This window comes from Verticillium alfalfae, genomic scaffold (assembly GCF_000150825.1).
Source record: "Verticillium alfalfae VaMs.102 supercont1.1 genomic scaffold, whole genome shotgun sequence".
Classification (NCBI taxonomy): domain Eukaryota; kingdom Fungi; phylum Ascomycota; class Sordariomycetes; order Glomerellales; family Plectosphaerellaceae; genus Verticillium; species Verticillium alfalfae.
In genome coordinates, this window is record NW_003315038.1 from 3,667,969 (window position 1) to 3,692,921 (window position 24,953).

At 54.4% G+C, this 24,953-nt stretch overlaps 8 protein-coding genes across 8 annotated transcripts in view; 4 read left to right on the forward strand and 4 right to left on the reverse strand.

The window, feature by feature from the left end:
* VDBG_01104 (argininosuccinate lyase) overlaps positions 1-977 on the reverse strand; it is a gene marked incomplete at both ends in the record, with an annotated part of 1,539 nt that extends 562 nt beyond the window's left edge. The window contains 2 exons of the mRNA XM_003009375.1: positions 264-473; positions 588-977. Coding sequence (XP_003009421.1) covers positions 264-473; positions 588-977 — 600 coding nt within the window. The remainder of the gene's footprint in view (positions 1-263; positions 474-587) is intronic.
* Positions 978-2,412: 1,435 nt separating this feature from the next.
* On the forward strand, positions 2,413-3,510 carry VDBG_01105 (methyltransferase; the record flags this gene model as incomplete). Its single annotated transcript, XM_003009376.1, has 3 exons — positions 2,413-2,655; positions 2,712-3,274; positions 3,375-3,510. 3 exons carry the CDS (start codon positions 2,413-2,415, stop codon positions 3,508-3,510), a joined length of 942 nt encoding a protein of 313 aa, XP_003009422.1.
* A 465-nt stretch (positions 3,511-3,975) lies between these two features.
* On the reverse strand, positions 3,976-5,813 carry VDBG_01106 (beta-xylosidase; the record flags this gene model as incomplete). Its single annotated transcript, XM_003009377.1, has 5 exons — positions 3,976-3,990; positions 4,029-5,356; positions 5,466-5,524; positions 5,575-5,716; positions 5,768-5,813. The coding sequence occupies 5 exons, from the start codon at positions 5,811-5,813 to the stop codon at positions 3,976-3,978; spliced, it is 1,590 nt and encodes a 529-aa protein (XP_003009423.1).
* Positions 5,814-6,293: 480 nt separating this feature from the next.
* Positions 6,294-10,106, reverse strand: VDBG_01107 (beta-galactosidase; the record flags this gene model as incomplete). The annotated part of the gene is made up of 11 exons (XM_003009378.1): positions 6,294-7,603; positions 7,653-7,864; positions 7,917-8,093; positions 8,164-8,420; positions 8,468-8,602; positions 8,662-9,037; positions 9,095-9,210; positions 9,272-9,458; positions 9,512-9,588; positions 9,715-9,810; positions 9,996-10,106. 11 exons carry the CDS (start codon positions 10,104-10,106, stop codon positions 6,294-6,296), a joined length of 3,054 nt encoding a protein of 1,017 aa, XP_003009424.1.
* Positions 10,107-11,493: 1,387 nt separating this feature from the next.
* On the forward strand, positions 11,494-13,188 carry VDBG_01108 (serine/threonine-protein kinase csk1; the record flags this gene model as incomplete). Its single annotated transcript, XM_003009379.1, has 4 exons — positions 11,494-11,674; positions 11,743-11,842; positions 11,908-12,855; positions 12,908-13,188. The coding sequence occupies 4 exons, from the start codon at positions 11,604-11,606 to the stop codon at positions 12,944-12,946; spliced, it is 1,158 nt and encodes a 385-aa protein (XP_003009425.1).
* Positions 13,189-13,370: 182 nt separating this feature from the next.
* On the forward strand, positions 13,371-14,219 carry VDBG_01109 (predicted protein; the record flags this gene model as incomplete). The annotated part of the gene is made up of 1 exon (XM_003009380.1): positions 13,371-14,219. The coding sequence occupies one exon, from the start codon at positions 13,371-13,373 to the stop codon at positions 14,217-14,219; it is 849 nt and encodes a 282-aa protein (XP_003009426.1).
* A 307-nt stretch (positions 14,220-14,526) lies between these two features.
* On the reverse strand, positions 14,527-19,996 carry VDBG_01110 (Zfp294 protein; the record flags this gene model as incomplete). The annotated part of the gene is made up of 7 exons (XM_003009381.1): positions 14,527-14,796; positions 14,868-15,628; positions 15,683-16,583; positions 17,061-17,142; positions 17,199-19,309; positions 19,368-19,802; positions 19,985-19,996. 7 exons carry the CDS (start codon positions 19,994-19,996, stop codon positions 14,527-14,529), a joined length of 4,572 nt encoding a protein of 1,523 aa, XP_003009427.1.
* A 429-nt stretch (positions 19,997-20,425) lies between these two features.
* VDBG_01111 (conserved hypothetical protein) lies at positions 20,426-24,261 on the forward strand (the record flags this gene model as incomplete). Its single annotated transcript, XM_003009382.1, has 4 exons — positions 20,426-20,462; positions 20,681-22,619; positions 22,701-22,996; positions 23,140-24,261. The coding sequence occupies 3 exons, from the start codon at positions 20,720-20,722 to the stop codon at positions 24,259-24,261; spliced, it is 3,318 nt and encodes a 1,105-aa protein (XP_003009428.1).
* Positions 24,262-24,953: the final 692 nt, after the last annotated feature.

Genomic DNA, 24,953 nt, shown 5'->3' on the forward strand with positions numbered 1-24,953 from the left:
GTGCTGGGCAGGCCCTTCTGGGTCATCATGAGGCCAGCCATGTGGCCAAATGCTCGGCCGGCCTTTCCTCGCAAGAGTTCCAAGCCATCTGGGTTCTTCTTGTTCGGCATCAAAGAACTTCCAGTCGAATAAGCATCGGCAATGGAAACAAAGCCGAACTCGGAAGAGGAATACAGAATAAGATCCTCAGCCCATCGAGAAATATGTTGCATGAACATACTGCCCCACTGCAGGAATTCAGTGACAAAATCTCGGTCACTAACAGCATTCATGGAGTTCCATAGAATGTCTGCGAAGCCCAGCTCCTCGGCCATCATATCGCGGTCAATGTTGAAGCCATTGCCAGCAAGAGCACCACAACCAAGCGGGCTCCTGTTGACACGCTTTGAAGTCTCGCGCAGCCGCTCCAGATCGTTTGCGAAGTAGAAGCCAAATGACAACAGATGCTGCGACCACAGGACAGGCATGGCACGCTGGAGATGCGTATATCCAGGCATGAGAACGCCGCTAGCAAGGTCAGGAGGACTGCTGGATTGGGAGGGTACTCATCGGACTTACTTCTCGGCCTCAGCGCGGGCGGCAATCACCTCAATCAAGGCAATCAGGTGGCCCTCAATCTCCTCGATCTGGTTGCGAAGCCACAGACGCATGTCGCAGGCAACCTGCTCATTGCGACTGCGACCCGTGTGTAGCTTGCCGGCGATGTCCTTGCCAATAATCTCACCAAGCCGGCGCTCATTGGCGGTATGGATATCTTCATCGTTGGGCATGATAACAAAGGCATCAGCCTCCCACTCCTTCTGAACCTCCCGGAGGCCTCGCTCGATTTCAGTGAATTCGTCCTTAGAAATGATGCCAGACTTGGCGTTTGCGCGAGCAAACGCAATACTGCCGAGGATGTCTTCCTTGAACAGGAGCTTGTCGTATTGAATACTCGCATTGTACTGGAGCATGAGGGGATCGAGGCCGCCTGTCATTCTGGGGTCAGCCCATGGCAATCGAACTCCCGGCACGCAAAAACCAACCTGTGAAGCGGCCGCCCCAAAGCATGTTTTCTGCAGGTGCCTTTCCAGATGCCATGATGTGCTGACTGCGTTCGTAATTGCTGAGGTCGGGTGTACAGTCACTGACAGAGGATGAGTCGGCGTCTACTCCGGTATCGCGTCCAATTTTCGTTTGATTACCTAAGACGAGTCATAGCTCTGTGTTAGCAGGTCACGTGCACGCACGTGACCCGATGCGTCCAAAGGAACTGGAGCGCCGTGGCTGCTTTTGTGGTTGGGCCAGTTGCAATGCCTCTCAGGCGACCAAGTGGCCTCGATCTTGTCAAACTTGATTGTGATTTGCCTCGCACCCGGGATTTGGGCGCGCAGGGGAAGAATGACCGTTCGTCACCGAGTTCCTGGAGGTGTGACACCCCCACAGATGCCGGGAGCCCCGAGCCTGGTGCCCGGTGCTGGCCCGTGCCGGGGTCCTGGCACACTGTGTTGTGCGTGATCCGTGCCCGCAACTGTGTGCAGCGCTGCACACCTCGAACATGATTTGATCAGCTTTGCTCAGGGTTAAAAGCAGGGACAGCTCGGCCTTGGCACCGGAGCAGATTAGGGAACCTAGATCTGTCGGGGGTAGCTATTGAGTGTATCTACGTAGGCGATGACGAAGATCTCAGGGGCTCATCATCGCAGATCTGTTCTGTTGAACGAGGCAGAGAAAGTGCTTTGCTTTGCTTTGCCTTCCGATTGCTGACCTGGGTATTTTACCTCAGAGTACTTATCAGCTAACCTGACTGCACATCACCTACCTTCCTAGGTACAAGTAGCAAAGAAGGCACGATCGAGATATGCCCCTTGGACGCGTATCTCACCTTCCGTCTTGTTCGTGAAGCGGTCGATTTCGCCTGCTCTAGCCACTGCACTAGGCACTAGGCACTAGGCACGTGGATCGGGCCCATCGACTTGGTACAGTGGGCAAGGCAAGAATGGCCTGTCCTGCAGCAGGTGCAAGTGGCGCTGCAACGCCCGGCCAGTGCTCCTTCCCCAAACGGGGAAAACGTACGAATCCACTTCCCTTTGTGAGAATTGCCATCCATCTCGCCCTTCACCTGCCGCTGAAGCCGTACCTTAGCTCATGCTCCTTCCTGAAGACAGACATGCCTTGAGTGCGTTTGAATGGCCACTCTTGTTCTCGTGACCGCAGGTCCGAAGGTCCACACTCTTCGTCCGGACCCTCTCCTCCATAACCTTTCTTAGCCTCGTTTTGTCTGACTCTGCGCACCATACCTCTCTGTTCTTGACAATCAGTTCCATCGTCGCACAATTGCTCTTGGTCCTTCTCTCGGCCCCAACATAGACTCGACCTCAGAGATCGACACACCGCGACCGACCTAGAGCAGCCCTGTGCTGTGCTCGAGCCATGTCCTCCCCCACACCACCCCCTGCGGCACTGCCCTCGGTCGCTACCACACCGCTGGAACAGCCGCCTGGGGATGCCGAAGCCGCGGTGCACAAGGCGTCTTCACCCAAGGCGTCCTCTTCGAAGGCTTCCGCGCCCAAGGCATCTTCTCCCAAGGGCGCTTCGCCAAGGGCCGCCCATTCACTGCAAGATATTCTCAATCCCGTCGACGACGGAGACGTACCGGAGCCATTACAGGTTGATGTAAGATCGTGGCAGACTTCCCATCCAACCCCCACAAATTCGCCTAACAGCTTCAGGACGCCTATGGCCCCGACGACAACGACAACGATTCGACGTACGGCTCAGACAGTGCGACAAACTACACTGGCTCTGTATCCTCTTCTATCTATCACTACCAGTATGAGAATGGTCGGCGATACCACGCCTATCGCGAGGGCCAATACGTACTGCCCAACGACGACCAAGAGCAGGAGCGTCTCGACCTGCAACATCACATATGGCGCCTCCTACTCCGCGGCAGCCTGTACACGGCGCCCCTGCCCTCGCCACCAGCAGAAGCCGAGGATCCGCCAGCCGACGGATCCCTCCGCATTCTCGATCTCGGCTGCGGTACCGGCATCTGGGCTATTGACATGGCCGATGAATTCCCACACGCCCATGTCTACGGCGTCGATTTATCTCCTATCCAGCCTGATTGGGTGCCGCCAAACTGTAAGTTCCACGTCGATGACTACGAAGATACCTGGACCTATGGCCCCGACGAGCGATTCGATTACATCCACGGCCGTGCCTTGTCGGGCACCTCTGGTGACTGGGCACGCTTTTACAGCAACGTGCGCGAGCATCTAGTTCCTGGCGGGTACGTCGAGATGCAAGAATACGATGCCTGGGTTTTCAGCGACGACGACAGCATGGCGCGCGCTCCGTGGACAACTGAATGGGTTGAGAAGCTTGACAAGGCGTCCCACATGTTTGGCAAGCCTATCAACATTGCGCGTTTCCACAAACAATGGATGCAAGATGCTGGATTCGAGGACGTCAAAGAAGTCGTATATCGCATCCCGATCGGACCCTGGGCCAAGGATCCAGCCTTGAAAGAACTAGGACGATACGAGCTTACGCACATGCAAATGTCGGTCGACTCGCATACGCCAGCGCTGTTCACGCGGGTTTGGAACTATTCACAGGACCAGGCAAGCGTCTTGATGGAGGGCGTCAAGAGGGAGTTTCGGAGTAAGGATTTGAGGCTCATCACTTGCTATCGCTTCATCACCGGAAGAAGACCCCTGTCAGACGGCGACGTCAATGTTTGACGGCAGAGACTCTTTAATGCTTTGGACAGCAGTGGCGTTTAAGTAGGTTAGGCGACGTTTTATGGAATGACTTTGGACTCGACCTCACATACAGCTATTGATACTCGCAAAAACACTTATCGGGACAGCTGTGATGCAACATTGTGCCTCCGGTCGGTCTTGAAGTACGCTATCCAACCCTCAATCCTTTATGGTCAGATTTGACGAGATCAACTCTGTCTGCACATACTCGAAGTCCTAGTACAAGTCAGTAAACACCCTCCTAAGCTGACCGCGACTTATCGTGCGAGCACGACTTACTGCCGGGTTGAGAATGGGCAACTTGGTCCCCGTGACGAAGATGGCGAAATGTGTGCCAACAAAGTTCTGCCAGCCGCTGACGAAGGCCTGCAGCCACCGGTTCTCGACGCTCGCCACCCACCGCGGCCGTCCGCATCCCGTCGCATACCCCAGCCGGTACCCAACATCCCGCGCCTCGATGAAGAACTTGACCGGCTTCCCTGCTGCGACGCCCTCGTCCTCAATGTACGTCGTATTGAGCGTTGCGTCCGGCCCCGTCCGCGTGTGCACGACGATGCACCGGGCCCCGCTGTCCTCGCACCGCGTCACGGCGATCGAGTTGTGGTAGTGAATGCTCAGGTACACTGCCGCGCCGGCTTCCTGTCGGACCGAAGACGGTTCGAAGGCGCTGAGCTCCGTGCTCCACGTTGTGTTGACGTCGACCTGCTTGCGGAACAGCGCCGCCGGCGTCTCCCGATGCGACAGGTCGTAGACGTTGCCGCGGATGCGCAGCTTGCCGGGCGCCGATGCAAAGTCTGTAAAGTCCTTGTACGGCGTGCGCTGGTGGTAGTACGCGCCGTCCGCGAGGCCGCCGTCAAAGTCATCGCGCCACCTCGCCGGCCGCGGCAGGTCGTACAGCACGCCGGGCATGTGCTCGGTGATGGGCGCGCCGCCGTTGAACACGGGCCAGCCGTCCTCCCACGTCACGGGGCACAGGAAGGTCTCGCGGCCGAGCTGGGGGCGGCCGGTTGCATTGCGCGGGTTCTGAGGCCGCGTAGCGAGGAATACGGCCCACCACCGGCCGTCGGTGCCCTCGACAATGTCGGCGTGGCCCGTCGCGAGGACCGGCAGGGACCGGTCCCTGCCGTTCCAGAGGACAGGGTTGTTGGGGTTCGCCTCCCAGGGCCCTTCGAGAGAAGACGCGCGGTAGTTGTTGGCCGAGTGGTTCTCCTCCGTGCCGCTGTCGGCGGAGATCATGTAGTAGGTGCCGTTGATCTTGTAGAGGTGGCTTGCCTCGGTCAGCGGGTAGCCGACGTCTTCGGGGACTGTGGTGGTGTGGAGAACACGGGACTCGGAGAGGGAATTGCCCGTCTTTATGTCAATCTCCGTAATATGGTTCGCAAAGCTGCCGTAGTCGACAAACTCGGAGAAGGTGCTCGTAAAGTAAACCTTGCCATCGTCGTCGAAGAAGAGGTCCGGGTCGAAGCCCCATTGGTCAACATAGATTGGTTCAGAGAAGGAATCGGGGTCCCAGATGTTGTCCGTAGTGACATAGAAGGATCGTGGGACGCGAGTGACCTGGAGCGTGAGCAGAGGGCATAGTTGGTGTGGATGATCAGACACCAAGACTTACATTATCAGGAGGGCTGATGACATCAAAAATGGTAGTCGTCACGTAGTAAATTCCGTCGTGGTATCTGATCGTTGGGGCGAACACTCCACCGCTGGGCGCTGTACCGCGGAGCGGCAACTGTGATGGTCTCGACAGAGCATGCCCAATCTGCTCCCACTTGACACTAGTTTGATGTGAGTGATAAAATTTCAGGCACGACAGACGTGCACTCACAGATCCTTCGAGGTGTAAATAGGTACACCAGGGAAATACTCAAAAGTCGACGTCACGAGAAAGTAATCATCCTTGACCCTGATAATGCTCGGGTCAGGGTTGAATCCAGGGATGATGGGATTAATGAGGCCATCAACAATTGCTGATCCTTGTTAGTGGAAACGAGCGCCCTGTTCACCAGGGTCAAGCGTACTTGGCAGCAGCAAAACGGCAGAAGCCAAATATTCGAACAGCTTCATTGTAAAACCTCAAGTTTATAGTTCCGGCAGCGCCTTTCTTCAGCATCACGCTGTCCTTTGTGTTGGCGAAATTCGGTACAATACATTATATAGATTTCATCGACAAATGACGTTCACCGGCAACACATGCTTGCAGAGTGGCCCATACCCCTCATTCTAAGGTGCCGGGTAATTAGGATGCTGCATGTAAGTAACTTACTTGGGGAAAGGATGTGACCCCAGGAACGCATATCCAACAAGCGGGCAAATGAGGTCGCGGATAGACCGACCTCCTCCGGCAGTCAATGCTGGGACCTGGTCTTCCGAGTGCGATACCCCGCGCCGAGCAGGTTTACGAGTCCGAGCAGTCTCACAGCGGGGCATACATGGCAAACGAACAGCTTGGATATGTGTTTTCAGAAGACAGCCGTGTCTGCTAGGATCTACTTCGAATCCGCAAGCATGTGTATTTTTCCAACTGGCGGTCTTTTTACGAGCAGCTTAGTATGCGCCCTTCCTCTCACGCCACTTCGGCTGAGGTGCAGGCTCGACGGGTCCAAAACCTGTAGCACTGACCATGCCGACCTCCCACTTGAGACCTTCAATCCTGGCGCCTCCGTCCTCCATGGCCCAGAGCGAGATGGCGAGGTGGTTGGAGCCCTGGAAGTTGAGGATACCCTCGGGAACAGGGAAACGAGTCTGAGGGCCCACGTGGTGAACAAACTTGCCAAACTGGTAGCCGTTGACGAAGAGCTGTGCGCGGTACGCAACATCGGTGGTGTTTCCAAAGGTGAGCGAGAGCGGGATGTCATATCCAGTGGGGAGATCAAGATCAAAGGTCGCGGAGTAGAAAGCGATGCCGGGCTCCTTGATGCCTTCAGTCGGACCCTTACTATCATCCCAGCTATCCGAAGGAGGTTGAGGCCAGTGGTAGCCCTGACGTTCAGCAAACAGGCCACCCTCGTTCAACGGACCCCTGTCATCATCTGCATAGTCTTCACCGCCGAGGTTGCCGGTGATCTTCCAGGCGATGTCAGACTGCTTGTGGCCAGACAGCGCGTAGTTCAGGATACCGCGGGGGTTCTTCTGCTGTTCTTCTGCAACGACCCAGTTGCCGTTCATGCCCATGTGGTCGACAACAACGGTGATGATGTACTCCTCGCCTTCAGTAAGCTTGGGGAGATCAAACGTGCTGTTGTGAGCGGGGGCAACGGCGTTTCCGACCCAAGAGCCAATGAACTGGTCGTTGAGCCAAACTGAAGTACCATACGCGTTGCCGCCTTGCGTGGTCAGGTCAAGAGCATTGCCGCTGCTGGCCTCCTCGCCGTTGGCAGTGAAGCGTCCGCGGAAAAGAAGGGATCCAGTGTGGAAGCCATAGTCGCCGCCATACAAACTCTTGGGGGTGTCCAGGGGGTTGGCAATGTTCAAAGTGTCTCTGTCAGCGTCCAGCCAAGCGTCATCGGAGTAGTCGGACTGAATCTCAGGCAGGCTGTCGAGGTACTTCCACTTCAGGCGACTGAGGCAGGGAAGCTTGATGTCGGGTGTCTTGAACTCGATCACGGCAGACACCACACCAGAGTCATCTTGCTCAAAGTCGAGAGCCTTTCCGTTGAACTCAAGAGCCTTCAACGAGGTGGGCGCGCCGCCGATGACTTCAATAGGGGTTGTAGCGTTGACGTCACCAATAAAGCTGAGCGAAGATCCGTCAATCGAGACGGTTCGGACGAGGTAACCAGCCTTGACGATGACATCCGCGGTTCCGAGATCAGCCTCGGTCGGGGGAACCCAGTAGTTGTATGCCTCGTTGCGGTCTGTTGCATGTCAGTAATGTCGAGGGGGAGTGGTACTGGGAGAACCAACTCAAGATGTAGACGTATAGGTCTTTGTGTACGCGAACGACCTTGCGATCCTCCGTGACTTCCCAGTTCAGGATCGTGTAGCCATCCTTCTGGTCGGTTTCAACGTCAGATCCTTCAATGACTTCAGCATCCCCCTTGCCCTCGACAGCCAGCTCGTGGTGTTCGTTAGGACCGCCATACACAACCAGGACAGTCTTGTCCTTGTATTGCTTCCTGCGTATTGTCAGACGGGCTCGCAAATGGTCGAGAAGATTGTAAAGCTTACCAGGTGAAGATTTCAGCGGTAGAATAAACGAGAGTCTTGTCACCGACGGCGTAATCGCTGACGTGGATCTTGGAATCCCTCCTGGTCAAAAACAGGCTCTCACTCAGCTGAGGAATAGTGAGGTTTCCATATTCAACAGTGTCCACGATGAGCTTGTAAGCCACAGTCTCCAGCGAGCTGTACTGTGTGTGCCTAAGGTGGCTGGTCAGCTTTGATTGAGAGCACCTAGTGTAACATACCAGCGTACCTGGCAAAGTAGAACTTTGTGGTGTTCGTCGTCGCAGGAGTGACAGTGATGGCAGCGTTGTCCGTCCAGTCGAGAGAGGCAAAGTGGCGTTCAGCCTCGAGATAAGCTGGCGAGACGTGGAAGAAGTTCGCCTGCAGCTTTGACTCGCTGTACTTCTCGCGGTTGACGAGACGCTCCTCGGTGATCTGAGCGCCGTAGTCATAAGAGGTGTAGCCGTCAGAGTGACCAAGGTTGCCCCAGTTTGTTCCGCCCCAGGTCTATTGGCTGTCAGGAGTAATTCTTGGATTCAGCAGTGATGGCATACCATGTAGACGTTGAAAAGTGTCGCTCCAGCAGCGTAGGCATGCTTGAAAAGCACACGCTCGAATTCGTGGTTCAGCAGACCAGCACAGCTTTCGAAACCAGCACCGCCCCAAGGCTGGAAGCCACCACCTTGGAACTTTGAGGCGTTAGTATTAGGGTCTTGGTTTTGTAGATGCCGCTTGGGCCATAACGTACCTCGACAATCGTAAATGGGGTGTTGGGGGAGATTTCCCGATGACGCTGAAGCCAGTCCGTAGGCAGGCCCTGAGCAGGCCACTGGTTCGGGTTCCAGCAGTCAAACCCGAGTGGGTAGGAGTCGAAACCGTAGATGTCAACGCTAGCAGGAGTTGTAGGTGTGACGCCGCCTAGTTTCCATGCCTCATTGTTGACGTAGGGAACAACGACGCCCACGCTGCGGAACTGGTTGTCGACGTAGTTCCAGTAGTTGAAGTCAGGGAAAGGATAGGGCTCGACGGCGAACATGTATTCGTTTTCCATTTGAAATAGGATCACCGGGCCACCGTTGGTGATTTGGGCATCAGCAATGATGCGGCCAATCTCTGCAGTGTAGCTGTGCAGGTCAGTCACTGCGCAGATACGTCTGTTGGCAGCGGCACACTGTGCTTACTTGTCGGTCGCCTTCAGGTAAGCCTCATCGCTCGTCCTCAGTGCTCCCTGAACCCGCTGGAGCCAGCCAGGGAAGCCTCCGCCGGTGACTTCAGCGTTGACATAGGGTCCGGGCCGCTGCCATGAGTTAGGTCAGCTGTTTCCCTCATGCAGCAGTCGCACCAGAGCTTGAACGTACGGCGAAGAGATAGAGGCCGGCTTTTTGGGCGGCCTCGAAGAGGGGCTCCAGAGAAAAGATGCCCTCAGCGCGGACCTCGCCAGGCTTTGCCTCGACGAGGCCCCAGTTGACGTAGAACGAAACGCAGTTGTAGCCCATGGCCTTGATCTTCTGTAGGATGTCAAGCCACAGACTGGGAACTGGCATTCTTCATCTATTGTCAGTGTATCCTGGTCCCAGCAGAGGACATACAGCCCATACCTGAAAGCGTGGAACTCGGCGCTGAAGAGCATCAGCCTCTCGCCGTTGATCAAGACGCTGTTGCCATCATAGGTGACCTGTGAAAGAGTAAGTATCAGATACGCTGAGTACAAGACATTCTCGACGCTGAAGCAGGCGCGAAGGTTCAGGTAGCCGAACGTAGCGGTCTCTTGGGGCATACGACCCATTCCGACTATACTCACAATCTTCTGTTGTCTCTCATGGAGGCTTTGAATGCCCGCATCCGCGGCAATTGCACTGACTCCAGAGAGCCATGTGGAAGCCAGCAAAGGCAAGATCTGGAGACGTGACAGCAGCATTGTTGCGAAGCTCTGCACAATGGTCTTGAATCGCAAGTCGACAGACAGACGATGTGATCGACATCCCCTTCAATGCTGCCCCGTGCAAGCTGGGCGACGGGATCTATTTCATTCCCAAACCCCCATTTTCCCACACGGCGCATTGCAACCCGTCGGGATGCTACCATGTCCATGCAAGTCGTGGCGTAGCGGCGGAATTGGCAGGCCGAGAATGGCTCGTCGATCTCAGGCACAGTCCATCGCCATCTGTTCTGGTCGGTCCTGCAGATCGACATGGATCCCCCTCATCCCCCAGAGAGGGGAAAGCAAGTCGTCGGGAGCAGGGGGGTGAGGATCAGTGGCACGACATGCGCCATGATGTAGGTCGCGCGAACCTCTGCCGACAAAAGCCAACTGACGTCGGGAGCCGCGGACAGCTCCCTAATCGGCCTCCCTCCGTCGGCGTCGGATATTTGGCTTTGAAAAAGACGCGGGGAGGATCCTTGTCGCGGGCCGGTCGACCGGCGCATTGCCCCTCTTGCTGCTGGGTCATAATAGAACCCGTCCATACAAGACCTGGCGGCACTGCTGGATGCATGGGAGCGAAGGGAGCGGGGAACTCTAATGGCTCCTCGTACAAGTTTTCCGACCTGGTCGCCAGGGGAGGACGACAGGACATGATTCTGATCTGGTGGTGCGTATGAAGCAATCGAACGGCCCGATTTCCAACAGTCGAGCTGTTTGCCCGTCGTTCGACTTTAGCCGCTTTCACCCAAGTTGGTGAGTATAGGACGATCCGAGGATGGGCATCATTACAAGCTAGGTGGTTTGCTGCATGGGCTTGCTCCCTGGTCCTGGATTGAAGATCGCAGGGACTTGTGTGAATTGGAGTCTGGCGGCAGCGTATCGTTATCAATGGGGGCCCAGCGCTTAATCGGCCTTTCGAAGTGCTATTGGATAGAAGCTCAAGGGGTTAGCAGTGCTACTGATCTGTGTCTCGTTTCTTGCACCGACTTTGACTATTGCATTCTCAGGCTGCTGGCCATCTTCGCACTCCTATCAAAGATAAGGGCCATTGACAACCTCTTTGTATTAGTCTAGTTATAGTTCAGTACTATGACGAGGAAAAGATTGAGAATCGCGGGAGATCAAACACCCACTAGGTGACTCCGCCTTACGTCGGGGGGTGAACCCAGCCAGAAAAGAGACCGGACCCAGGAGGGGACAATGAGAGGGACCTTTGAGGCTGGTTTGTTGTTATCGGTCACAAATCACAAATCAGAGAGTTTACCTTTTGCGATATATATCTTTTTCCTTCGCAGCCAGTGGAAGGGACTCGATGGGCACTGAATCCATAGGAATACCTATGGACTGCTCGGCGGCTGGGCTACTCAAGCGAATGTTAGGTAACAACGACGTAATGAGCTTTAGGATCAAGTCGCCAAGCATTCCAGGACGAGGGATATGCGGAGCACGAAGCGTTAGATGAAGGCAGAGTGAAGGCATCGCCATTGCCGAGATCCACCTAAAACGCGGGTTCGCATGGTGTTGTTCTGGGCCACAGCGCCACCCGTACAGTGCTTGAACCACTGATAACTGCCAATGCACGGTGTCAAAGCCACTGAAAGAGATGACACTCCCTGATCCCTCCATTTGACCATCTTCTCAATACCTTGCACCTCCACAAAACGCCTTTTTGCTGAACGCTGAGGCCCGATCACGCAACTTCGGTCATCGGAGGGCTGCATAATCGACCTTCACTTGTGCTGTGCAGAAATAAGCTCTTCGCAAGCATGGGGGCCGATGAGCCAGACTGGCGGTCCGCTGTCTCTGCGAGCGACCGCTTCGAGAACATACAAAGCATGTAAGCCAAAAGATCCTCAATCAGGCTCAAAGTCGCCACATGTAACATCTTTTCTGACTGGTTGGCAGCAAAATCGCATTGGAGGGAGCAAATCCTGAGGTTGCAGCGACCGCACAATCTGAGGCCTTTGCTCTTGAGAACCAAGCTTTCAAGGTTAGCGCCAGCCGGGTAAGGTCTTCTGCGTACGTTGCATCGGCAGAAAACCTGCTGTTAATAACAGTCTTGAAGCACAGAAACAGTATGAAGACGCCTGCCGCCTGGTTCGAGATGTCTCACCCCCACTAGCCGAGGCTGCGGACTCTGGCGAGGACCATCTATCGGAGGTAGGAATTGCCATTGGGCCTTATGAGAACTGCATGCCAGTTGCAGAAGGCGTGACGTCGGAGGTTTTTCGATGTAAAGATCGAGCCCTGAAGGTGATTGTCGAAACGCGCAATATTGAGCCACACAACCCACAGCGCGAGGCCAAAATTCTCGCCCTTCTCAAACGGCCATGTATCCCTTTACTCGAAACTTTCCGAGACCACGAGCAGCGCTTCGTTCTGGTTTTTCCATACATGCCACTCACTCTCGCCGATGTGCTTGAACAGAAACCATTGCCGGCGACCTGCATTCGGAGCATTTTCACAGATGTGTTTACCGCCTTAAGGGACATACACGCACAGGGCATCATTCACCGCGACATCAAACCAGCGGCCATTCTCCTACAGAATCCGGAGGGACCAGCACTGCTCTCTGACTTTGGCACCGCGTGGCACCCGAACATGTCGATCATATCTGAGCCCGCAGATAACAAGATTCTCGACATTGGCACGGGCCCATACCGTGCTCCGGAGTGTCTCTTCGGCGACAAGTCTTACGGAACTGGTGTTGACATTTGGGCCACGGGCACCATGCTTGCCGAAGCCTGTCGCTATCCACCCATACCCCTGTTTGAGTCACGACCAACACACGAGGACGGCAATCAACTGGGGTTGATCTTGAGCATCTTCAAAACACTCGGAACGCCCACGAAAGAGACATGGCCAGAGGCCGCTACATATAAGACGCCGCCTTTTGAGATGTACAGAACGATCGAGGGGAAGGCCTGGGAGGACATCCTGCCGAACATCGACCCTAGTATCCGTGACTTAGTCGCCAACATGGTTCGGTTCGACTCGAGCAGGATGACCGCTCAAGAGGTACGTATTCTCTTGTCAACTATCATTCTGCTCATGGTCTAACAAAGCAAAGGCCTTGCTTCACAACTTCATGACTGAACAGACTGGTTGATTAAATCTGACCTTCCATTTCTGGTACTCCCCCGTAAATGGCTTCTCCGCGTACTGGGTGAAGTTGGCAGAGACCTCGGCAAAACGGCAAAGTTAGAGAGCCAACAAATTTGGGCAGGGAGACCGACTAACGGGCATGAAATCGAGTATCAAGACGAATGTGCACCAAGAAGGAGTTCTCAGCCCCTGAAAGGGCTACATTCTACGGACTAAGATCTCCTTTACCATCCTCCTTTGTTCTCGGCTAGCAGTCGTGTCATCGTAGACTCCTTTACTCTTAGCTGTGATGCATCCTCTGACAAAGGAACCAACGGAAAGCATATCAGTCTCGATCCGAGTCAATTCCTCCGTCAGCACAAAATACGTTCACATATACCCACATAGAACCACTTTGTTAATACAACAACCACGAGAGCCTCGTCGAGATGTATTCGAGTGCGATTCTCAATGCATTCATGGCCCGCGGCAAGCCGAAAGGCCACGGCATCAAGATCAAGCCCCAGTCTACAGACCGGCTCCTCGCCATAACCAATGCCCTCCCCGACGAAACGGTCGAAACGGCCGCCCAGGCGATCCTACGCGAGCGAGCCCTCGACACATCCGTTCCTTACAACGAGCGCGTTCAGATGCTCAAAGAGGAAGGCATGTCCAACCGTCAGATTCAGGCCATGATCAACCCGCACGCCATAGCCGACCTCAAAGACAAGAATCCCGGCGGGCGCACGCTACATCATTGCCCGAAGAAGAAGCACGGCATGGACCAGGCGCGCTGCATCAAGGATGGCTGCATCATCGAGTGCCCCAAGTGCGGCGCCTACATCTCCGCCGGGTTCGGGTCCAGGTGCAGAGGCTGCGAGACGAGGCAGTTTACGAAGCAGAGAGAGGAGCAGGATACCGCGCGTGCCGAGAAGGAGAGGCAAAAGGCGGAGGAAGAGGAGAGGGAGAAGTCCGCGGGCCTCACGGGCCGGAAGAAGGACAAACCCAGGTGGAGTGACCATAAGCGTGAGTTTCAGGCGCATGCGAGAATGGCTCGCGTCGTTGCCGGCCGTGTCAGCAAGAAGCGGAAGGGCGAAGAAACTCACCCAGACGCTGTATGGAGAGCGCTGCTCGCTGAAACTTCTGGCACGGACGATGACGGCGATGATGACATGGAGTACGAAATGGAGGAGATGGGTCGGATGGATCCCGAGCGACGCAGGCTGTGCGAAATTGTGATCGCGTCTTGGCTCATTGAGCACCATCGAGACCTTCTTTTCTCAGTCGACTCTTCTTAGTCGACTCTTCTCAGTCGACTCTTCTTAGTCGACTCTTCTTAGTCGACCTGGGTCGCAAGTGCCATTATCAATCAGTGGGGTCTCACGATAGCCAGAATCTCGGTGATAACACAATTAGTGTCTATTCTTCGATTGCTTCATACCACCACGTCCATGCAATGACAGCTGCAAATCTATAGATCGGTTCCACAAGACCGCTCCTGCACGAAGTACCCAATTGCTTGGCCTCTGATCTTTAAAGGGCCAACCCTTACGTCTTGTTTCGTTTGCTGTGTCTAAGGCTCTGAGGCTGTGATTCTCTATTACCTCACGCAGCTGCTGCCCTCCTCGTCTTCACATCCGAGCCAAGATAGTCGATCGGGTTACGACACAGAGGACATGTGTTCTGGTTGCTGCTCTGGAACCACTTATACAAGCAGGTTCGGTGAAAGAGGTTTTTGCAGGTTGAACATTTCTTATCCGGCATCTTCTTATCCGTTGAGATGATGGAGTAGCAAATGGCGCACTCGCTCTGACCCTTGAGGGCGCCAACGATGTTGCGACGGAAGGTGGTGAGGCCGTCAATGATGCTGCCGTTCTGTCGGGATGTCAGGAACGTGCTATTATCCAGAGCGCGGGATCGTGATGCAAGGGGGGAAGAAAACTTACCGAGAACGTAATGACACCCTGAGTCGTCATCAACCAGCTCTGCCACTTGCGCTCATTGACCGCAACTCTGTTGAGTCCGACGACGTTGACGCCTTCAAGAGGGTAGCCCGCCGGGACTCGAATGGCGATGGACGCCAGTGACTCGTCGACTTCGTATCCAGCTGTGATTTCCTTGGCCGTCGGGCTTACCTTGACGACCAACTCGTTCTCATCTGCAGCCGGTGCCTCTTGCGACGACGCCCAGACGGCAACTTCGTCGAGAACCTCGGAGATGATCAAGGGTGAGAAGTATTTGATCATCCATGCCTCCACTGCAATCTTGGTCTGCTTCGAGCGGCACTCTATGTACCAGGCCCTGAAAAGACCAGGAATATACTTCAAAGTCAAATAATACAGGTGGACGAGGAGCCAGTGCAAATTCTTTTCCTCAGGTTCTGAATCGGCAACCTTGAGGTCGTAGGATTTGATCTGCTCGATTGCGAGTCCCTCGCGATCGAGGTTTAAGGCGTGGGCGGCAGAGTGGCCGAGAACATCAAACGTAAACTCCATCAGAGGGCCGACGTAATTTTCGGTCTTCAAGTGCTCAGTATAGTCGTTTCGAACTTTCAGAGATGCGGTGCTGTAGGCGTCGAAGACGAGGCACCATGTAAGGAGGTAAGATCGTATCGCCGTGGGAAATTGGGCGAGAACCTCGTCTGAATACTTTTCCAGGGTCGGCGCCTCTAGCAGTAGAGAGAGCAATTCATCAGGTAGACGCGCGTCTGTTACGGTCATCAGTACCGATCAACCATCTTCGAGATAAAAACATAACATACCAGACTTCTCCAAAAGAACATCAATCGACAGCTGCTCTTGTTTGGCTGGCAATGACCGGTGAAGCAAGCTGAAGGCAGCAGTTTGAATGTCGCGCGACTCTGAAGACACGAGACCATAGAGGTCTGAGAGGTCGGCAATATGCTTCAGTTGGATCTTCTCAACCTGCCGGCAGATAAGACCGTCAATAATCTCTAGCGGCTGCGTGCTCTTCTCCCTCGGCATCTCGAGGAGCGTCAAGAGAGCACGCGATTTGTTCTCGGCGGATTCCTGAATGGCGTCTACCAGGTCATCGTTAGGCTCAGAGATAGACTCGAGGGCATTCATAAGCCTCAAAGACGCATGGATGTAAGGAATAGCGTCCTCTAGATCATCAGATGCAGCCTTGGACCAGAGCGTCGTGCAGAACTCAATCGTGCGCTCCCAGTGCGGTCCATATACGTCTTTTATGCTGGGAAGCAGCATGTGCAATGCTCGACAAATCTCCGCCGACAGAGCTGGGGTCAAGCCAACCGGGTCATCTAGCCAAGAGGTGATTTGACGGATCGCAAATACCAATCGATTGTTAGCAACGGGTATCTCTCCGACACCAAAGACCCGGGTGCAGGTGTTGAGGAGCACAAGCGTGGGCAAAGTCTTGTCGGATTGGGCTGAAAGTCCTGCTGCGTCGCTGATCAGGCGGTTGCAAAGCGTATTGACGAGCTTCGATGACTGCAGCACCTCCCCAAATCCGTCTAAGAGAGCAACAGCGCCGAGAATAGTCGTAGGTGATGCCTTCACCGCGTCAAATCTGGCAAGCACATTATCGACCGACGAGGGTGGGCCATGATGATCTGTCAGAGTCCCGATAAGGTCATTGAGGGCTCTGGCGCTGTAGACACCCAACGGCGTCAGGTCTCTTGTCTTTTGTGACCATCAATTCAAGCAGCCGTTGACCACTCTGTGGTTCCAGCACTCGTTCCATGACTCCATCCAGTTGCCTTCTTTTGGCGAGCTTCGTGGGCGGCTCGGAGTCGAGACTAGGCTTTCGCTGACGGCAGAGAATTCTTGTATGCTAGACTGGCCCATAGTTTGTGAGTATCCTTCAACGTGATTTGATCCGACGTCAGTTGAATTGAAACTGCAAGAAGAAAGAGAATCTTGACATCGAACTTCTCCAGCAACCCCCGAGGATTGATGTGGGATGCAAGAAGCTGAGCAGTGTAGAGCGCCATGCGGGGCCGGGATAGAGCGCCCTTTCCCGATCTCTACCGTATGCGCTTCTGCTCTTTGGAGTCTTCAGGCTGAACCAGGAAATGAGCGTCCTGCAATATTGCTCGTGATTGCCAGTGAAGGATCTACGTCGCTTTGGAGGAATATTTGCAACTCTTGCATCCATACAGTAGTGTTTGGGAGTAGTTCTTTGATAGCGACATCGCCGCCCTCGGCGGCTTGGATAGCTTGGTGACATAGTGTTTCGATACTTTTATCAGTCAGTAATCAGTTGCTTTCGGACTATAGACATACAATGCAACCTACCCAAGTGATTGCTGATTCGCATCCTCCAAGTTTCTTTGTATGATTGCCACAGCGGCTTGCTTCCCGCCTGATGGCTTGTCGATGAGAGATCGCAATGTGCTAGCACGGGATGAGATGGTAGAATCGTCCAATTCAGCTAGGCCAAGTAAAGATGTAATGAGAGCCATGTGCGTTGTATCATCCCGTGAAAGTTGCGTAGGGTTGCGGCTGGCAATAATCTCGAGGGCTCGTACGGCGTTGTCGGTTTGTTTTTTTTCTCGGCCAAGAAGAGTGAGTGCCTCTTGAACGATACTTTCCAATACACGATCAGTGACAGTTCCTTTGATGAAGGCCTCCTCTAGGAATGACCATGCATCGATAGAACCTTGCAAGGATTGAGACGCTTTTGCTGCCAACAAGTCCTGGTAGCCTGCATGAGACGAGGCAAACGTTATTCCACCTTGTGACGTTGCTAAACTTCCGATAGCTTCGAGTGCTGCAGGCTGCTCTTGCTGAAGGATAAGTGTGTCGATCCAAGTCTTCCAAATCGTGAGGAATGCTGCATGTTGGTTTTGTGAAGCTCCCAAGCCTGATACACAGGCGACGAGGTCTTTACGCGACCGTGAGGTAAGGATTAAGTCCATGTGGTCACGGCCCTGCTCAAGTAGGAATTTCTCGAATGCTGTCAGAACGGATTTGTCTTCCCAAATGAAGGAAGCATGTCGGCCAACACTGTGCAGTACGCTCGCAGCGCCATAAGGCTTCAGGTTTCTGTTCGCCAGCAATTCAATGGCGCGAAACACGATGTCCTTGGAAGGACGGTCCAGGACCTGCGCTTTCTGGTGCGCGGCAGTCATTTTGGTGTGGATTTGACCGACAAGTGAGAACCACCGGTCGCCCTCTTGGGCAACGGCATCTTGTGACTTTTCGTAGTCTTTCGACACCTCTGGAAGGGAGTTGGATATCTTGGAACATAATTCGGCAGATAGCCGCTGCCATGCATCTGCAGTCTCTGTTTGAGCCCCGTCAAGGTGACGGTCTATGGTGATGCCGAATGCTTCCACAAGAACCAGTGTACCTGCTTTGCCTCCCACGTCCCATCCCGTCGTTTCCGTCGTGGGTTTCAGGTAGTGGCTAATGAGAGGGAAAATATGGTCAAGAAGGAATTGAGATTGGGGGCCGTCGGACGGCAACAAGGCGAGAAAGTGCCGTGCGGCGCGAACGTAGCATGTCCAGGCTGATGGCGCGTTGATCCGAGGTTCTCCACGACTCGCAATACCGACTCTCAACGACCTTGGAATGTCGGACGCGGATTCGTGAGTCAGTTGTTCGGTTGGAAGTACTGCGAGCAACTGCTCCAGGTAGCCCCAGAACTTGACCGAGCTACCCTGCGACCCCTTTTCCAAGAAAAGCTGTAGACGAGAGATAGGCGTCTTCTTGTCGCTGCTTGATGACCAGATCTCGGGAAACTTTTGCGTCAAGCGGGTAAGGACCCTCACATACTCAACTGCAGAGCCGGTCTGGTTGCTCTTAAGTCCTTCTGTGACAAAGATCTTCTTCAGTCTTGGCACTTGTGATGCGACAGAATCGTGTCTCTTCTCCAAACAGACCCATAGAAGCTCGCAGGTGACCTTCCTGACCGCTGAGTCGGCAAAGGTCGCACTCTTCCATACCACGTCCTCTGAGAAGAAGATGTCGTACGAATCCGCCTCGGCGTCAAGATCGGCTTGCTCCAGCTTCTGTAGTAGTTCAAGGACCAAAGACAGACTTGAGTTTACGACACGGTAGTATTTCGCCTCCGCATCGTCGGCCGTCGTCGATCGTTCGTCGCTAAGGGTATCTTTGGTTTCTCGTATCGCGTCAGCCGCGTACGTGAGAATCTGAGGCTGGCATTTCTTCCAGAAAGCGAGGACCTTGTCGATGTTGGTCAGCAAGGACGAGAGGCCTTGGCTGGCCGCGTTTGCGACTGCGCGATCCTTGTCTGTTGTGCCCGCGAGCCAGGTGCCAACCACTTTCGGCACCCGTTTCTCCATGCGCTTTCTCGCAGATTTCATAAGTTCGAATTGCAGGGTATGTGAGAGCTCGCGCGCCCGTCGGGCATTGTCTATTGAGATACGAGGGTACACTTGAACCTATTATATACATTACTAGCTGCTCGCACACAAGTTCGCAGGCACCAGGGGGACGCACCCAAGCTTCCAGAATCGCCTCTTCGGGCCCTCCATGCTGCTCGTGAGGGTGCGCTCTCACATATGCCACGAGCTCCTCCAGGGCTTTTGTCTTGGTTGTGGCATCTTTCTTGAGCAAGTTCTTGAAGGCGACACCAACATTCGCATCAGAAATGGAGGAGAAATCGGGAGGCTCGGTCAGGTAGGAGAGACCGCTGCCGGTCTGGGTTGACGAGAAGCCGCCGAATCCTGACGTACCCGGGTGGGAGCTGCTGGCAAAGGCACTGGCGCCAGGAAAGCGAGAGCTTCTACCTTGAGCTCGTGACATCGGGGGCAAAGGTGCGGGCGATGGTGCCGCGATGGGGGGAGTGTCGAAATGAGGTGTTAGGCGGGGGAAGAGTCGGCGCTGGCTTGACCTAACGAGCGCTTCGGAGTTGCGCGACGCGACAATGAAAAGCTTCGCAAACAGGAGGATGAAAAAAAAATAGCGGCATCAGCTATCATGGGTCTCGTCGGCGCGAGGTCTTTTTTTCCTTCCGGTTTGAGGCGAGTGCCCGTTTGACGTGCTCAGCAGTTGACTCAGGCCGATCAGATTTTGGAGTAGCCCCTCCATCGGTCTCAAGGTAGGAACTGACTGACCGATGCTGTCATGGTGGGGCACTGAGCGAACTGAGACACGTGATGACACTTCTCACGCCCAAGGTGGGCGAAGGTAGGCGAGCCTACGATGATTGGCTCGCATGGTGGGTTTCACAGGGTAGGGGGCAAGTGGATCATTACCCCGCGTTAGCTGAGCCTCCGCCCACGTCGCCCATTGGCCGAATCCCGATTAGCGTGTCTTATCGCGGGCAATGGCGGCAATGAGGCCTCGCATTCGCCCGACCTCATCCGGCTGGAAGGCAGGCACCCCCATTCGGCCACTTCCCCAGGTGCGCGCGCCCCCAAAGCGCCTGACCTCGAGCTCGTTGAGCCGAAGAAGGAAGCAACAGCTGGTTTCCTTTGTCTTTACTTCTCCAGCACTTGACCTGGTATTTCAATCTTTCTCTCCTTCTATTTATTCCTTCATGCTCCTGCACCCAACATCACACGAGCGCCGGTGATCTTTCCACATCCCCATGTAAGTCGTCTCACTTTCACACCCAACCCCTGGTCTATTGCGCACCCTGGCCTTACGTGCCTTGAATCACCCATGTAAAGCACGGGCTGCCACCTTCGTCATTCCTGATTTCTCCGCACTTGTACCAGGCCTCAGAAAGAACAAATGTCGCATGCTCCCCGACTCTTTTTACATAGGTTGTGACCAAGTTCGTGTCTGCTCACCTCTTCTTCTCTCAGTTATTAGCATGATATAGACTGCCGTAGCTCGTCTTCACCATGTTGACGACAACTGCATCCTCTGCCTCGGCTCGAGCCAAGCTTCTCCAAAGTGCCTCATCTACATCCACCACTCGTGCCCTGACAGCTTCATTACACCGCGGGCAGGCCCGCACCCACCTCACAAGCCGAGGGTCTGGCAACGATCCGACACCATCATTGACAAGTCCCTACGCTCCAATTGACCCCATCACCAATCGTAGGATCCCTGCGTACACTGAACGCAACACGATCCTCGCCAAAGCCCTGAAGGCTAGTTTCCTCAGGACGCCAGTGCATTCGGATGGCCCACCATCGGCCCAGGAGCTGCGTAAATACCGCCAGGTCGATATTGACGATCAGCCATGGGTTACCGTTCAGCTTAGGTCCAACAAATACTCCGATCTTAACGAGTACAAGCCCGTCCTGAGCAGCTCTGCCCCAGCCCACGCCAGCTCAGCGCAGAAGTACAGCGATCTCCACAAATATAAACCGCTCGTTGATCAGGTGGATACCGCTCACGATGTCGAGCCGAAATACAATGATCTCCACAAATACGGCCCCGTTGATGTCCACAACGCCGCATCTTCGGCACCTGCGGCGACCGAGGGCACTCACAAGTATAACGACCTTCACAAGTACGTCCCTGTCGCATGGAGGGAACCCCATGGGGAGGCCCCGCCATCTGCCGAAGAGAGGTCGAAACATTACTCAGATCTGGACAAATACCGCCCTATCAGCTTTAACGAACCGAATGGCAACCTTCCTCCTACTGCAGAGGAAGTATCCAAACAATATTCCGACCTGGACAGTTATCAGCCAGTGCGTTTCAACGAGCCAAGTGGGAAATTGCCGCTCACACAGGAAGAGCTTTCCAAGCAATACACGGATCTTGGCGCGTACCGTGCCGTGCAGTTCAATGAACCCCACGGAAAGCCCCCGCTCACCCCCGAGGAGCTTTCCAAGCAATACACGGATCTTGATGAATACCGTCCCGTGCGATTCAATGAGCCCGAGGGGAAGCTGCCGCCTACACAAGAGGAGCTCTCCAAACAGTACACAGATCTGAACGAGTATCGTGCTGTGCGGTTCAACGAACCCACTGGGAAGCTTCCACCCACCCAAGAAGAGCTCTCAAAGCAGTACACAGATCTGGACAACTACCATGCTGTGCGATTCAATGAACCCAACGGGAAACTCCCACCCACCTCTGAGGAGCTTTCAAAGAACTACACGGACCTGGACAAATACGGGCCAGTGCGATTCAATGAACCAGATGGTAAATTTCCTCCTTCGGCTGAAGAGGTCTCGAAACAGTACACCGACCTCGACCAATATCAGCCCGTACTGTTTAATGAGCCCAATGGCAAACTGCCACCAACATCCGAGGAACTCTCTAAGCAGTATGATGATCTGCACAAGTATGGTCCTGTCTATTGGAATGAACCCAACGGGAAACTTCCGATCAGTGCCGAAGAGCAGTCGAAATTCTACGCCGATCTCGACAGTTACGGACCTGTTATGTGGAACGAGCCCAATGGCCAATTGCCACCAACTGCTGAGGAACGATCCAAGCACTACACAGACTTGGACGCATATGGTCAGCCCGTCATGTGGAACGAACCGAATGGCAAGCCTCCCATGTCTGCCGAAGAGCGTTCGAAGAAGTATCAAGACCTTGATCAGTATGGACCGGTTCAGTGGAACGAGCCCGACGGGAACCTTCCCCTTACCCCAGAGGAACTTTCGAAGCGGTACGCGGACTTGGATGCCTACCAGCCTGTCAGGTGGAATGAGCCCGACGGCCGACCAGCAATGACTGCTGAAGAGGCCAGCAAACAATACGATGACGTCGACAGTTATCAGCCAATTCGGTGGAACGAGCCCGATGGCAAGCCATCTATGAGCCCTGAAGAAGCGAGTAAGCAGTATGATGACTTGGACCAATATGACAGGCCTTTTGCTCACAACGAACCTGACGGCAAGCCCGCCATTACTCCAGAGGAAGCCAGCAAGCAATATAACGATCTCGACCAATACAAGCCAGTCCGCTGGAACGAGCCCAACGGGCAACCTCCTATGGACCCCGAAGAAGCCAGCAAGCGTTATAAGGACCTCTCCGACTACTCCGAGCCATTCCAGCACAATGAGCCCGATGGCAGACCTCCAGCGCAGCAAAATAAATCCGCTGTAACAGAAGATTTTTTCAACTACGGAGCTTTTCGTTACAATGAACCTGACGGCAAGGCAGAGGATATCGATCTGCTGCCGCAAGCGATCTGCGTGCAAGTCATTGCAGTCTGCGGAGCGCAACTCAAAAGATGCGCGCTGCACTGGACACGGAATCATTGGAAAGAGACAATTCACGGTATGGTCGGGAATGGGAGAATGCGAACAAGGCAGCCAAGACAACCCTCAAGCAGTCCAGGATAAAGTCGCAGGACTCGAATGAGGCGACCCGAAATGTCACTGGCAACTATGTGAAGGACTTCCCCGAGGATTTCGCCGTCTCTTGGAGCGCGATGCTTGGGCAAAATGCTGCCGCAATGGAATATCAAAAGAAACTCGAAAACGGCACGCGGGAGCCGGAGCAAGGCGATGAGGACATTGCATCCTTTGACGAGAGTTTTCCCAAGCTTGAGTCCACCATAGAACCCCAAGCTTTCACTCCAGCTCTGCACAAAATCGAGCCGGCGTTGAACCGTGGGTCGTCTCTCCTTGACAGCCAGAAGCGGGCTGATCGACTGCGTACACTCGCAGATCCATACTCTACGGAGCCTCAAGGACTAGAGCTCAGCTACCTGCAAGAATGCGGCGGCAAGCCTACTGGTCCTACTTTTGTCAGAACCTATGGAACAGTTAGCGACGCTGTCTCGGCTGCCGCAACACAGGCAAAGGCAGCCTCTCATGCAGCTGAGCCTGCCAAGGAGGCGGCTCCCAAGCCATCATACTACAAGATTCTGGCTTTCGATCCGACGACCAATTCCATTAGCACTGCTGAGACGTCGTCGCTTGCCATAGACAGCTCTGTCCCACTGACGCCACCAGAGGCAATGATGCGTCTGTCCAATCCCGTCAAGTTCTTCCCGCACCTAGCACCGCTTCAGGCGCAGGGGTACGAGATTGTCTCTGGGAACGGAGACGTCCTTGTGTTTCGCAAGGTCCGCAACGCCCAGCAAGAGACGAGCAGCACTCATCCGACAACGGAACAGGCCACGAGATACCAGCCCCCAAGGGTGAACCCCATTGACATGATGGGCAGTCAGCCCGTCACCCCACACTCATACTCGGCGAGCCCGACAGGGTTCGTGAACTTTGAAGATGACAGTGCCGAGGTGGACCAGAAGCCACCCCCGCCTTACCGAGGAGGCTACGGCGCATCAGGTGCGGGCCCTGCTGCCAGCGGGTTTGCAGCAGACGAGGAACCAAAGAGGGCCGGCAAGACCAAGAAGGTGCTGTTGGGTGCCGCGTGGGTTGGAGGCATTTCGTATGCTTTCGGTACCGTTGGCCAGTACTTCAGGACGGGTGGTGCTGATGGGAAGGGTCCAGGGCAACGGCTCTGATGTTGTCCAAATGCATTGACGGATGAACGAGACTCGATCTATTTCATTTTTTTTTTTTGATTTCTTTTCTTCCTTTATTTTTTTTGGTGTTCCATGGAGCCGGGCAGGATTGGGTTACAAATGTTTTTCTGATACCACACGACTGAGATTGGGACCGTTCTGGTGCGGCATGACACCGCTATCTTCTCATTCGAACTGCTTTTGGTTTGCATCGAAGTTGGGCTAGTATCACCCTTCCTCGACCTGTATGATTAGGGGCTCGTCAAGCGACGCACCATACTCTACTCGGCGTTCTCGCTCTCACTCTTTTGGCTACGGCCACAACAGCGCATCTAGGCAGGCAGATAGCATAGGATAGTATAGGATAGGAACCATTTTGAAACAATTTTTTTTTTTGATATATTACTCGAATCGAGATGCTGTGCCTTCTGGAGCTATCTGCATCGTGACAGTCTTGTGTTGCTCAAGGCCATACAATGATGAACGCCGGCTTCCTGATCAGACCCTGGACCTCCAATTTCATTTTTCAGTCTCGCAGTCCCGCTCACCCTCGATCTGATGCAGGGAATTTACATGTAGGATGGTCAACAATGGGCGGAAACAAAATTACGTCCGCTCCGTGAAGCCGGGCCCTGTCTTGACGCGCTCGTTGATGTGGCTCATCTGCAGCTCGCGCTTCTGGTCCTCCTGCT